The sequence below is a fragment of the Eublepharis macularius genome, chromosome 4, assembly GCF_028583425.1.
Source record: "Eublepharis macularius isolate TG4126 chromosome 4, MPM_Emac_v1.0, whole genome shotgun sequence".
Taxonomy (NCBI): Eukaryota; Metazoa; Chordata; class Lepidosauria; order Squamata; family Eublepharidae; genus Eublepharis; species Eublepharis macularius.
In genome coordinates this window covers 101477015-101491549 of record NC_072793.1, presented here as the reverse complement: position 1 = coordinate 101491549, position 14535 = coordinate 101477015, and the positions used below count along the sequence as shown (strand labels likewise).

The window sequence follows — 14535 nt, the reverse complement described above, 5'->3', positions numbered from 1 at the left end:
ACAGACACTAAAAGATAAAGATTTTTGCAGGCTTCCTATAGACACAGTTGATAGAGCTATGGCCAATGGAGAACACATGGAATGTCTGCTTATTAAGGGACTAACATCAAAGATGTGACTGATTTTCCTTTCCACTGGCTGGATTTTGCCATGTTTGCTGGTTTTACTTCCCTTAGCTGTTGGTTGTTTTACCTATGATACTGTTTTAAGCAATTTGTTTGTGGACCCACATATATCAAAAAGTGGAGTATGGCTATCTTAAATAAGTAATTATCAATAACTAAAAGAGGCTTTGTTATAACACATCCAAGTACAATTTCTTTATAACCTGACCTGCCTACCATCCCATTCTTAATTCCACTGATAAACATTTCCTTGATCTTACAATTGCATGAAATGTATATGCTTTATTCATTACCCATTACTAGGGCAAACTGAGGCTTGTTCCCAAATACATTAAGCATTTTTCAACCCATTTTTGCCTGATTTGACCAAATAATCTGGAAGGTAAATGTTCTTCATTGGTCTAAAATGTCCAAACAGACAGAGATAGCATATCGGTAACTGCATGACATACCTTTTCATTTGGAAAAGTCATATAACTTTCTCCCTACCGTTAAGCTGACGTTGATCCATCTCAGTGCGTAAAGAAGAACGGTGTCCCATTGTTCGGAAGATCACAGAGTCCCTGCCCAAGAAATCTGCTGTTAGTCCTGTATACAAGTCTCCACCTAGGAAAGAAACCCCACAGAAACAATAAAACCTTATACTGTATTTCTGTAGTAATAATTATGATACTGAGCATTTATGAAATGTTTTAGAGTGTTTAAAAGGTTTCACATAATTATCTCCATAATCTGTGATATTGTGTGTCATATTCATAGGATCATAGAGTTGGAAGGTACCTCTAGGATCATCTCGTCCAATGCCCTGCACAATGCAGGAAGTTCACAAATACCTCCCCCCCACCACCACACACACACCCAGTGACCCTAACTTCATGCCCAGAAGATGGCAAACTGTCAGGATCCCTAGCCAAACTGGCCTGGGGAAAATTGCTACTTGACCCCAAGGTGGTGATCGGCCTTACTCTGGGCACTTGAGAAGGGCCACGAGAACTAAGCACAGAACTAAGCAAACTGCAGATGCAGGGCAGGGGATGATGAGAAAACATAGCTTGCTTAAAGCTACCTTGTAATTAACAGAAGAGGCAAGAATTGAAGTAGATGTCCTCGTTTACAGTTCACATCCTTGGCCAGCCCACTACACTAACATATGGGAACTGAGTGGCTATAAACATACAGCGAAATAATGGGTGAATTTGGTTTATGCAAACGTACAAGAGATGAAAAGATTTATGTCCACACTTAGGACATATCCTCACAGAGGTTTTGATGTTAAAGGCTTCAGCATTCACTGTGTGTACTTGACACTAAGTACACTCATATGGAGGTATTTTCACTATAAGTTTCTTCCCTTTTTGTGCTTCTGACCTAAACCTTCTAGCACAGAAAGTTGCTTTGAGAGTTGTCCTTTGAAAGAGTTGCTTCCTGTGTCCCCATATTTCCAGATGGACACAAGCACCCCAAATATCCAAACATCCCTAGATAAAATTTAAGAGCAGATAATAGTTCACTGCACTAAGAAAACAAAACTAAATTGTTCGTGGCAAGAATGGACAAGGCAACTTATGGCCTGACAAGGAAAGAAAATATCTAGGGTGTGTGTGTGTTTTTGCTCAGCTGATGTGCACTGTAAGTTCATGTGATGTAAGTATAGTTAAGAAGTATTCAGTACTAGGTTTCAGGTTGCAGTGTATTGGTCAGTGTGCACTGCAGAGAACGCTTGGGGCTTATAGGGCTGGATCTTTGTCCATCAACTGCCATTAAGGCGTAAGAAGTATTGATCTAGTTGATCCATGTAGTATGACACCTACCAACGAAAGTACTTGCAAATGCCCTATTGGGCTCATGAGGACATCTGCCCCGGCCACTTTCTATACTTGTAGGATCCAAGTTGAACACATGCTGGGAGGAGAAAAAGCACAAATGATAAATGACGTAATAAAATATATCTAACAGAACCACAACAAAATACAGTCTTGGGTTTAGAGGTAATGTGGGAAGGAAAGCAGATGCATCAAAGGAAATGTGAGAAACTGCATGTCCCACCAGCTCTTAAATGCACTACAGCTTTCCTTTAAACAGTGGGAATTCCAGCAACTGATACTGCTCAATCAAAAAGAGTCCAGTAGCACCTTTAAGACTAACCAATTTTATTGTAGCATAAGCTTTCGAGAATCAAGTTCTCTCAGTTATAGATAGGGTATGAGCTTTCGTGAGCCACACATTTTGTTACTCTTATATATGCTATTAGATTCTTGCTCTTTTCTGCTGCTACAGACAGACTAACATGGCTACCCACCTTGATCTGCTCAGTTATAATCTATGTAATTTAAAAAGAAAAAAAGTTTGTAGCTTTCTCAGTACTACAGGTCCTTGAATTTATTTCTTTTGACTCTATAGCATCACTACAATAAAGAATATCCCATAATTCAGATTTGGTGAAAAGGAGTAATGGTCTGTGTGGTTGTTAACATTTTCGTCATCCTTATATAAGCTATCAGTTATACTCGCAAGAAATTAAGGGACAGCAGATAATATTAAGATGACTGCCATTGGAGAGAGAGCAATGTAGAGAAAACTCTGCCCAACAACATGGCCCTTCAGAGTCAGCTAGGCTTTCAGAAGAACTCATCTGCCATTTTTCTACAGTCCAATGGGAGCTATAGCTCCCATCTCTCTTTTCAAAATCTAGCCTATAATAATGATCTTTTCCCAGGTGGTAGGGGTTCAAGGATCTTGAAAATGTTTACTTTTATCCTGTATCCCCACAGAGAAAAGAGCTGTCAAGCCAATTTGTTGGGGGGGGGGTACTTTGATGTGCAGACAATCTGCACTTCTTCCAGAAAGCAAGGCATGACATTTTAGTTCAAGCACTTGAACCATCAAAAGGGTCATTCTCTCTCTCCCTGAGGATATGTATTAACTGTATCTTTGGGCTGAGACATTTGAGCTAGAATTCTAGCTCGAAATAGTCCTCCCATGTTAGAAACCTTAATAGTCGAACTTCACTGAAGGGATGTATCTGAGAGCGAAATCCTAAAATCACTGAGAATCTCTCCTCACCTTCCTCTTGCTCTACAGTACTAATGTGTAGTTTTTGACATCCAGTTGCCTGCCTGCCTTCCATTTATCCCACTTGGCCAGACAAAGCAACTCTTCATGCTGTCTAATTACGAGTCTTTATCAGGCCCACTTGCCGGTCCACCCACATCCAGGTCTAGTTCTATCCCCTAATGCTGTCTGCATGCCACAACAAGGCCAAGAAGAGATCTTGTTAAAGTGCTGGGATACTGTATCAGCAAAAAAACAGGGCCCTGATTGTGTTTAGCTGTGAGTGAAACCAGTGTGAACATGCAGCAGGGTAGGATGGGGAGTGGCAGAGAGGGGTGTGCTGTAAGAGGTCATGGGGACTGTCTGCAACCATCCCTTTGGTTCATGATAATCAGCTGTGCTGAAAGGGCTCTTTCTCTCATGTGCTCAATAAAAGCTTCTGAGCACTGAATCCTCCAGAGTGAGAGGGGGTTACAGGGTCAAGTTGGATGGCCTTTCTGCTATGGCCAGCTTGATTAATGAGCAAAGTCTTGGAGGGAAAGCAAAAGGTTGAGGGAAAAAGAAATGCCACCCACAGATATACATCCCCACCAGAGAACTAGCACTGTCTAAATCCCTAAAGATTGTAAAGCTGTCAGGATTAGCCCCAAAAGGAACAATATAAGAGCTGAGCTCAGAAATGGGATCTTCCTTGTTTGGAGGAAGTTTGGGAATGAGAAAAGTAGCCCCTTTTCGCCAACAACAGTGCAGTTCAATTGCAGTGTCCTGCTCTGAACAGATCCTATGGTCTTCCCTTCAGCTGCACCTGGGATGTATACCTAGACAGAGTGTCCAAACAGAAATGGTGATTTCTTTGAGTGACGGAGAGGGAGAGAGTGAACAAGTGAGGGAGCACAGAACATGCTGGAGATAGGTATGCACTGAAGTTTCAATCAGCCTGACAGTTTAATAGAGCCAAAATACATTTCTTTTCTGGGCACTTATAAAGTTGGACAAATTTCATAAGAGATGCCATACTGATCTGGAGCAGCAAGAAGAGTAAGTATTGTGGTTCTTAACTAGTTTATTGTGCAATGAGTTTTCATGGGCAATAGCCTTCTTCATCCAATAAATAATCATATCGAAATAGAAAACCTTTCCTACTGGATGGGCTGATGAAACATCTAGCTTTGAATTTTCTCATGGTTGAACTGTTCCTCATCAGACATTTATGGTAACATATTAAACAGACAGAAGTTGGTTTAAGTGCCCATATGTCCCTTATCTCTTAAGCAGAAAAAGATGTGGCATTTACACACTCAGACTCCCTGGCCACTAATGTGAGCCATAATATTACAAGTAACATTGTTGTAGATGATGCTATGGTTGTTACCACCAATGACTAAAATTGGCCGATGCCATCACAGACTACAAATGCTTCTGTGTATGCATCCTTACCTCTCCTCGGTGTCCCACATAGATGGAAGCACAGATGGGATGGAAAGCGCCAGTCCCGCAGGCCAACAGGTGTGTCCGATTTAAAGGATAGAGTACTCTGATGTAGTTGGCACATTCTGTCTAGAAAAAAAGAACAGTGATTAGAACGTGTGATGGTTGTTGTGGATTTTCTGGGCTGTATAGCCGTGGTCTTGGCCAAGATCACGGCTATACAGCCTGGAAAATCCACAACAACCATCGTTCTTCGGCAGTGAAAGATTCAACAATATATAGAATGTGTGATCTTTAACAAGGCACAGTGGCCAGGCACAGTGATAGAGTTAAAGAGGGAGGGGTAAGAGTAGGGTTGCCAGCCTCCAGGTAGTGGCTGGAGATCTCCCAGAATAACAACTGGTCTCCAGGCCACAGAGATCAGTTCACCTGGAGAAAATGGCTACTTTTGGGGGTGGACTCTATGGAATTATGCCAGGCCAAGGTCCTTTCCATCCCCAAACCCCACTTTCTCCAGGTTTCTCCAGGTTTCACCCCCCAGATCTCCAGGCATTTCCCAACTTGGAGCTGGCAACCCTGGGTAAGAGTATAAAGGCTGATGAGGGAGGATGGACATTTGAGTCAAGGCACAAAGCAAGTAGTATACCTGATACAATATATCTTAAAAGCTTCTGTCAGGATTTGCCAGCATTGTTAAGTAGATCAAAGTAAGGGTGGCAAACTTATGAGGAGAATGTCAATCTCCACACTCTCTACCTCCTAGTATCAAAAATCAGAGGAAACAATACATGCTTGGCAGCTATAGGATGCCCACATAGGGTTTTCCATTCTTCAAGAACCAACTTCCTTCCGGGACCCTGCTTTTTCTTGTTCATTTCCATAAGGCACATCCTCCTGTCTTCCCAAGTCACATGATCCCTTCTTTTCTTCAAGGCCATGTGACCAGTTCCCATTATACTGTATCCAACTAGGCAAGCAGAATCAGGCAGTACATTTCTGTTAGGCTGTTGGCACGTATACTGCATTTCCTGCCACTCTACTCTAGCCATCATGACTCCTTCCCCTGATCAGATCTTTTGTCCCAATCTCTTTGTATTATTATCTCAGGCTAGGAAATGAGGTCTTCATATTGCCTTGTGCAGGGGTTTCCTGTATTACCAGAGGTGCAGGCACTGTGATCTGTCCTCTGTCCACAGCAGAGGTAAATCAACAAAAACAGGAAGAAACCACCACAATAGGCCTATAAACAGTCTCTTTATTTAGACATTCTAAGAAACAGGATTGGGGATGATTCATGTTAAAAATAATTAGCCTGCCACCACCCCAACAAATCAGATTTATCTTTTTAAAAAATGCAATGAAACATGCATGCAGTGAGATTTTTATATTATTTTCTTTATTGTTTGATTGTAGCCCAGTCATTGTTAAAGGTACTTATTTTTAAATGCTACACAATCACTAGGAATTATTATTAAGCATTATTAAAATTTCAAACATATGATAAAATTGTGAAAGCTGAAAATCCTGCCCAGGGGAGGGGGGCTTAAACATCTTGAAATATACCCAAAAAAATGTCTCATACTGAAAGCAACTATCATCCACTTCCAAATCCAATTAAAACAAGATGCACTTACATAAAAGGCAAATTACGTATAATAATTAACAGGCAATAGAGGAAAATTGTCTAGCAAAGCAAAGTCAATTTTTTTTAAAGAAAGAAGCCAGTAGGAGGAACAAGAAGTACTTTTTCAGTGCAGATTTTGGAATACATGACATGATGAGGTTCTTTCCAAATTCAGGAAAAGAAAGAGGACAATTGTTATGGTCTCAGTTCCCTTAAAATCTTAGAATGCTCTCCATTCACAAGTTTGTTACTATCTGAATCTTTCCAGAAAAATGTTTTCTCTGTTTTGCTTTTTAGCCTGAGGAGGAAAGGTGCTGTACAAAGTCAACACCACCAAGGGACCCAGTTTCAGCTCCCCTTTAGTTCCAGTTAAGATGTGGATGAAGAACACTGTAGGAGAAGTAATAGCAGGAAATGAAAGAGACACAGAGCCTTGACCTGAACAAACTAGTCATTCTGAAAGGAAGTTTAGCTAGTTACACAGCAGGATGAAAAATGACCATACATGACTGCAACCTGGATTAATTGCTCCCTTTTCCTGAGCAGCAATCATTGGCAGATAAGCATGAAGGATTTAGAGAGTCCCCTCCAGATTTTGATGGCCTCTGAAATCCATTCATCCAATACACAGAAAGGTTATATCCATTGCTGTAGAAAAAATAGACTTTTAGTCATTCTTATTCTTAACGTGGCCTTTTATTTTGCTTGAGTTTCTCCCTCTATATCACCTTCTCCAATAGGAGGTACTATTTCCCAACTCTCAGCTCTATCACAGGTACACCACTTTTTGTTGATAAATTACATGCCAGAAGAGGGGAATAAAAATAGGTTACATTATCCTTTGCTGTAGTAAATGGGTTCAAATCCAGACCAAAGTTGGTGCCTTCTTAGGACAGTACAAGAAACCAAATAAAATGAGAAGACAGTCTGACTCATAGAAGGGAGATGTTCATCACGAAAGTCATCATCACACAACCCAGGAAACTGTAGGAGGTTTAAATATGTTCAAAAGAAATCAAAAGAAATCCATTATCCTAAGAAGGCTTCCTTCGAGGCGAACTCAGTAACATCTTCCCATTTATTATTTAGAAAAAGATTTTGCTTATAAACTCACAATTCAACACCACCAGTTAGTTCACGGCTAGTCGTATGTAATTATATTGCCAATATCACTGATTTAATATATGTAGCTTCATTTGTAACTGATTCTGTATCAATGGTTATAGAAAGATAAATAAACCATATCATTATAGCGATACAAGTGGGGGACGCATGAGAACTTAGAGGGAGAGGAATCTCATGTCCCCATTCCATTTCCCCTCTTTATCTCCCCAGCAGTTCTTGCAACTTCTCCCCGTCTCTCTCCTCTTAAGAAAATATCAACCAAACATAAAGAAGCCAATTTTCCTCACTGAAAGTGATTATCTGTACGCCTTGCTTCTTTTGTTCAGTTTCTAAAGACTAGCAATTTTACTTATTGCAGTGCCAAAACCACAATCAATTCCATATCTGTTGGTTTGACTTTCTTCTTCCAAGTATTGTAACAGAACAGACAGTGAATTAACTACTAACAAACTGTATTTTCTTTTATAGTAACAAGCACTTTAAATCAGAAATTCTTATTTTCTCAGATGAAAACCACATTTGAACTTGCCTATATAACAACTGCCTGAAAAATGATCTTCCATTCACTATTACGTGTCATTAATATATAAATTAGTTTTCTTTGGATTTGTAAAGACAGATAAAACAAGCCCATATTTTACGTACATATATTGTGAGAGTGTCATCAGTCTTGATTTTTTAAAAATTAAATTTATGATATACCATTATAATATACATATTTTCCACTTTGACATTTAGCAATATTTTGTATCACTGTATAATTTTTGATATTCAGTGATTAATGTTAATATATTTATACTGTAATTTAAAAAAAACAAAAGAAAACAGATTACCAAGGTCTCTTATCTAACATTTCAAGAATTTTAATATCCTCACCACTTAAAGCTGCATAGCACTTTCTTGTATTCAAAGGACTTTATATATGTTATCTTGTAATCTTTACAACAATGCTGTAAGGTAGGTTCATATTATTATCCACATACTGCAGATGGGGGAGCTGAGGCTTGCTAGTGGATTCATGGCACTGCAACATTTGAACCAGGGATCTCTTGGACCATAACCATTAAACTATATCAGATTAAATGAGCAACAGCTGAGTCTACCTTGAAGACCAACAAGCGTTTCAATGGTATAAGCTTTAGAGAATAACTCTGGATAAAATTTTGAGAGATTGCTTGTGTGTGTGCATAAACACAGCATTAACAGCACAATCCCGAGGCTCACCATGCTGCCAGTGCCAGCATGCCTGTGTACCTGTGGCACCACTCGTCCGCTCCATAAGGACCTTCACAGGAGAGCTACGCTGGCAGCTGTGCCTGGCAAGATACAGCGAGGCTGTAGCAAGGAGCACGTGCCCCACCATTCTCCTGACAACACCGCCAGCATCCCCAAATGGCTACATTGCCCCAATGACAGGCTCATGAGTGACAAGCAAAGGTGCAACCAATGCACAGGCTGTGGTCCCCATTACCACTGACACACACACCCCTGCCAGAGAGCAGGCAGCCAAGGTCCACATGCCTCCACGGTCATGGCACCTGCACTGAGGTGCCCGGCTAGCGGGAAGCTGTCCAGAGGGGAGCCTGGAGCCGTAGAGGCGGCCCCCGTCACTGATCAGGCAAGTCATGGGCCCGTGGGCCCTTAGTACTGCTGAGGGTGCCAAGTCACCCAACAGGGCCCAGGTTGCCAGATTCTCTCCACACAGGTGGGGGTCATTTACCTGGCCATGTCACCCACAGCCTTGCATTGACCTCGCAATGCCCTCTCAGGCCAGCACTGCACATTCCACTGGACAGGGTCAACCTCCCCCATCCAGCCATGGACATGTGGGTGTGAAAGAAGTGGCCTGCTTCCCGCCCTGACCTCCCTGTTGCCACAAAGTAACTCGCTAAGCAGATGAGGGGGGGGTGTCCTGGCAAAAACCGCTCTTGCGTGTGTTCTGCCGGGGAGGTGCTCACAGGGATCTCACTCTGGCAGTTGCCGTGGCTTTCCCATGGCCTCCTGCAGCTGCTGGCTGGCCTCTCCATGGTGGGGCAAAAGGGCCATTTACCATAACTGAAAGGACCCTCCGGAGATGATGGGAGGGGAGACCAGGTGTGGGAGGCTCATCCAGCTTGGGCAGCCCTCAAGATACCTGGGCTGGTCCAATTGGGACTATTAACCCGGCAAGTAGAGCAAGAGAGGTGGCATATGCTTGCACTACCACACGCGTACTCCAATCTCACCAGACCACTATTCCATGTGGAAGCACCAATCCAAGGAGGCTACAGCCCTCCCTCCACCACTTCTTTTTCTTCAGTAGTCTCTGGGTTAACAGTTCCAGTCAGAACGGGGGAATAGCAGGCAGCCATCTGTCCAAACCCTCACTTTCCCTGGTGAAGAGAAGAACCCCTTGGTGGCTGCCTCGGTCCAAAGGTCCACCGGGTAAAAGGGGGTGCCTCCCCCACACGCATCCTCAGATCACCCTTGCCCCTTGGACATAATGGCAAACTGCCCGGCATCTCAGGAAACAGTGGTGTAGATTGAGCTTGACAGCTCCACCCCCGCACAAAGGCGAGAGACTGCACATCCTGCCCTGTTTGCAATGCCACTCTGTGAGGGGGGACCGGGTGGGACAGGGGCAGCGTTCAGTGGTAACCTCCACAGGATCAACAGACCCCTGCTCTGTTCAAGGGCTGAGCCACCCAACGTAGCATAGAAATCAGAGCAAATTTCAGACCCTTCATCCACACATTCTCCCATTGTTCCAACTGTAAATTATACCTAAAGTTTTAGCCCATTTTATTATAGAATCTTTCACTTCTTTTTCTGTCTCAAATTTAAACAAGATTTTATAGATTTTATATAATTCTGTTACAAACTAATTAATTAATTAAGCATACAATTACTTTTGAAAACTTCTGGTGGGCAATATTGAGAGACTATTTCAATGAAGTTATTTCTCTTGCTGTGCTAAATTAAATCAAAACCAAGGAATTTAGTATCTAATTACCTAGGTCCATTGTGCAGATTTACAAACAACATTCACTGCTGATACTCTTAATTGCTTAAATACTTCCATTTCTCTTCCTCTAATAATAAGCAAATTGGTTCTGAAGTCCTTGTTTCCATTTCTGTAGCACGAAACACTGGTGTTTTTCTAGAGGAACAAGGAGTTCTAATAAGTCTATTTAATCCTGTCAACCATGATTAATTTCTGTTTTCATTTGGCTGAATTATGGCTTTTAGTGAAGCCTTCTGATATGTCTAGTCTTGCAAACATACTTAAAGAGACAACTGGTTTTTCTTAGATGAGAGGGAAACCCAAAAGCAGCACCTGAAAATAAAGAAAACTTTTTTGTTCTTCTCTGCTTCTACCCCGCCCCCACCTTATTAGTCAACAAATATGAAATGTTTGGGCCATGATACAGTCCTATTTGGTAAACTAATATTCACTGGGTCAGCTGGCTTGATTTCACCATCTGCTTGGAGTCCAACAAAGTGTCTAGGGAAAAAAGGTAGCCAGGAAATAAAAATGATGCTAGAATCATCATTAGCTCATCTTGTACCACTAATAAATATTATTAGCTCAACTCTCAATCATTCAACTCACTCTAGCAATACATATGCAAAGTGAGGAACAGCTGCACAAAAAAAAGCAGCACTGTTCACTATATAACAGCTGATCAGGACCTATGGGATGCTAAGGACCCATGGAACACTGGAGAGGCCAGATTGGGGGGAGAGTGAGAAGAAAAGTGGTAAAACTGTCAGTTCTAGTCAGGTAGGGTTTGTATCTCCAGGGAGCGTAACTGGAGGAATTCTCAGGAGATGCTGTAGTCTCAGAGCCTGGCTTTAGGAGAAAGTGGACTGACAATGAATGATTTAGGAGATAAAGGTTGTATCTCCAGGGAGAGAGACTGGAGGAATCCTCTCTCAAGAGACTTTAAAGGTCTCAGAGCCTGGCATTTAGCATGCTAATATATTGAATGTTTTAGGTGATAAGGTTTGAGAGAGTAAGACTGGAGGGATCCTTTCTTGGAAGATTTTTTCAGTGAGAAAGTATTTATAATAAATATAAATAAATAAATAAATATATTTTTTGTAAATACATGCATGCATGCATGCATGCATACATACATATGGTGTTGTCTCAGAACCTGGCTTTAGGAGAAAGCAGTCTAATGTTAGTAAACACTGAAGAGGAGACTGCACCTGCCTCAGAGCCTAGTTTCAGGGGAAAGCTGGCTAAAGTACTGGAATTTCCAAAACGAGCTCACCTTGTGGGATTCCCAAGATTTTGGAAAGGACAAAATCCATTGCCAACCTGATATTTCACAACCAGCACTACATATCCCTTTTAATTAAGGAGCAGAATGACAGAAGACAAAGGCACTTTAACTCCAGTCAAGTGGCTGATGGATGTTGATACTCAGGCATATTCCCTGAAACCAGTGTAAGTACTTAGAGAACAAGCTTAAGCAGGTCATTCAATGGGGCTTAGTTCCAGAAAAATCCTTAGGACTACAGCCTTCATCTGGCTTCCACTGCCCTGTTTCAGGAAGAATCAATTTCCTCATAATCAAGAGCAGGAACACTGTATTATATCTCTGTGGCCAAACTACTGGATCTGAGGCTTTTTCTTCTGCAAAATCTCCTCCATAAAAAAGAGACAAAAAAACTAAAACAGCAAGGAACAGGAATTGGAAAAGGCTAACTAACCTAAAGCTTATACTCATTGGTGAGAGATTGCAAAATAAACATATGGAGACTGGAATGAGTGACAGCCACTCCTGGGAGCAATTACTTTGGGATGGACTGTCAACAAGGGGTTCGCCTCCCCTCTCAGCCCCCTCAATTTCCCCATTGTCTCAAATTATGTTTTAAAATAACTACTTGCATGGCTATGAAATAATAGCTGAGAAATAAAACATGCAATGAATCTGGCAGCAACGCCCCCCCCCCCCCAATAAATATGGTTTTCCATGTTTTATCAATGTAGAAGCTAATCAGTCTGGGAGATCTGGGTTGAGATCCAAGCTTAAACTTATTGCCTTGGGCAAGTCATTAACTTTCAGATTCCATTCTCATTGATAATCCTCACTGACTGGTTGTGTGAGGACAAATAACGTGAAGACTGGAGAGCACTGCAAAGAACAGAACTATGATACTGAATATATGACACCCCATGATGAAAGTCTCTTTGTTTATGCATTTCTACATAGCCACTGTTGAAGAAGAAACAAATCTGACCCAGAATCTCATAGAATCTCTCAGAATCACTCAAGTTCTGTGAGCATTCTCCTTACACTCATAGGATTCCTGCAATTCAAATAACAATGATATCAACAATGGGAATTTTCTTTCTACTTTCTTAAAAGAAGCGAAGAGAATTACGCATGAAATGAGGAAGGCTTGAAGACAGTAAGCCACTTTGCTCGTTATACACTCTTATTTGTGACTCAGGCACTGTAAAAAAAAATGCCAAGAAAAATCCCCATTGGTAGCTTAATATAGGTTCTTCCCTACCCAAGGAACTTATGAAAATGAGAATTTGTAAAGAAAAGCTGCATCCAAGAACAATCATGACATCAATGATTGTGCTTGACATAGGGAAAACTGGGCCATATAATGCATACATTTTCTAACATTTTTCTGGTGCACATAATGCATATATAATGCATATATTTTCTAACATTAGAATGAATATTCAAGTATGTTTTATGGTCCCATACAGGGATTGTTTTTTCTGGAGTACCAGCATTTCTTTCAGCTGGCAGGCCAGTTGATGTTAATGGGCTTAAAAGTATGTAACTCTACTTGGATTTCCTTTTTCAAGCATACTGCTAAGTGCTAACCATCAATGTAGCATTTATCATAGGTGACTCTGGCCCTACATATACTTAAAACATATACTGTTTTTATACAGCTAGCTGCCATATTCTGTACAAAAGTCTGAGAACTGATGCTGCACAAGATAATGGGAATTCCCTGATAGTGATATCAGAAGGGGAATTCATTTTAAATCTATTTAAAAGTATGTCATTAAAGTAGTGTTGAAAGCCGTAATAAATACATCAGGCTATTTTACAAGCAATGAAGTTACTTACCACTGGGTCTTTACCTTTCCGAAAACATTCTTCCTTCTGTCCAGAGAGAGATGGCCAGTAAATCTGTAATATAAAGCAGAAACATGGGAGTTCAGATGAGGAAGAAAACCCTGGGTGCAGAAACCCCGGGCTTTCAAGTTACACTTCCTCACAGCAGTTTGGAAAAAGCCTTTAAAATTCTAACACTGGTACAGATCACCAGGAATAAACTGTTCTACACTTGAAATTTCCCAAACAGCTAGTTTGCTGGATAACCATAGACAAAGAATTAATATAGGAGGTTAGAGATGGGCAGGCAGACAGGTACAGTGCTTGATTAATGATGTCTCTTGGTACAAGCCAAAACACTCCCTTTTGTTTCATCTCTATTTTGCTTCTTCTGCCACAGTCACTGCCTAGTAGCCTCTATTTGATTCCAAGTTTAGTCATAAAGATCTGCTTATTATACTTGTGATTCTAATCTTTCCATTCTGGTTAAATTCTGCTTCTCTGCACAAGTTTTGGAGTCAAAAAATAATTACTTTAAGCCATAATTATAAAGAACCTCAGGAAATAGTGATGTGCAATAATTGTTTTTAAAAAGTATACCATACTAACAGGTTCATAATCTATATGCAAGACACCAAAGGATGGAAAAGGAAAGACAAGGATTACTTTACATTTGGGGCTGTTTACACATGGATGTTTTGCTCTGCTTCCTTTCAGCAGCACAGCACTGTTTTGGGGGGCATGCACATGACATCATCTTCTACTAGTGTTGTTTCCATGTTATCTCCTGTTTTGATGCAATATTCTGTTACTGGAACTGCTCTGTTATTAAGATGGGGAGTTAGCTTAGCAGTCCAGAACTAAATTTAGTGCGGATCTAGCCAGCTATACCAAGGTCCATTTTCGGAGATCCCCATGACAAACAGGCAGACTACAGGTCTTCAATCAATAACGTGTATTTTCTAATAGTGTGGCATATGCCTGAACTTACACACACATCCAAGATTACATACAAGATCTAAGAAATACAGAGTATGAAACTTAGAGACTGATACCTGAGCAGGAACCCCACGATGACAAGGGCATACTCACAAGCAGTAGGCAG

At 41.1% G+C, this 14535-nt stretch overlaps 1 protein-coding gene across 1 annotated transcript in view; it reads right to left on the bottom strand.

The window, feature by feature from the left end:
* Positions 1 to 14535, bottom strand: part of SEMA3G (semaphorin 3G) — a 128353-nt gene that overhangs the window by 34693 nt on the left and 79125 nt on the right. The window contains exons 3-6 of the mRNA XM_054977245.1: positions 13443 to 13505; positions 4614 to 4733; positions 1937 to 2027; positions 615 to 731 (exon numbers count right to left, since the gene is read on the bottom strand). Of these exons, the coding sequence (XP_054833220.1) occupies positions 615 to 731; positions 1937 to 2027; positions 4614 to 4733; positions 13443 to 13505 (391 nt within the window). The remainder of the gene's footprint in view (positions 1 to 614; positions 732 to 1936; positions 2028 to 4613; positions 4734 to 13442; positions 13506 to 14535) is intronic.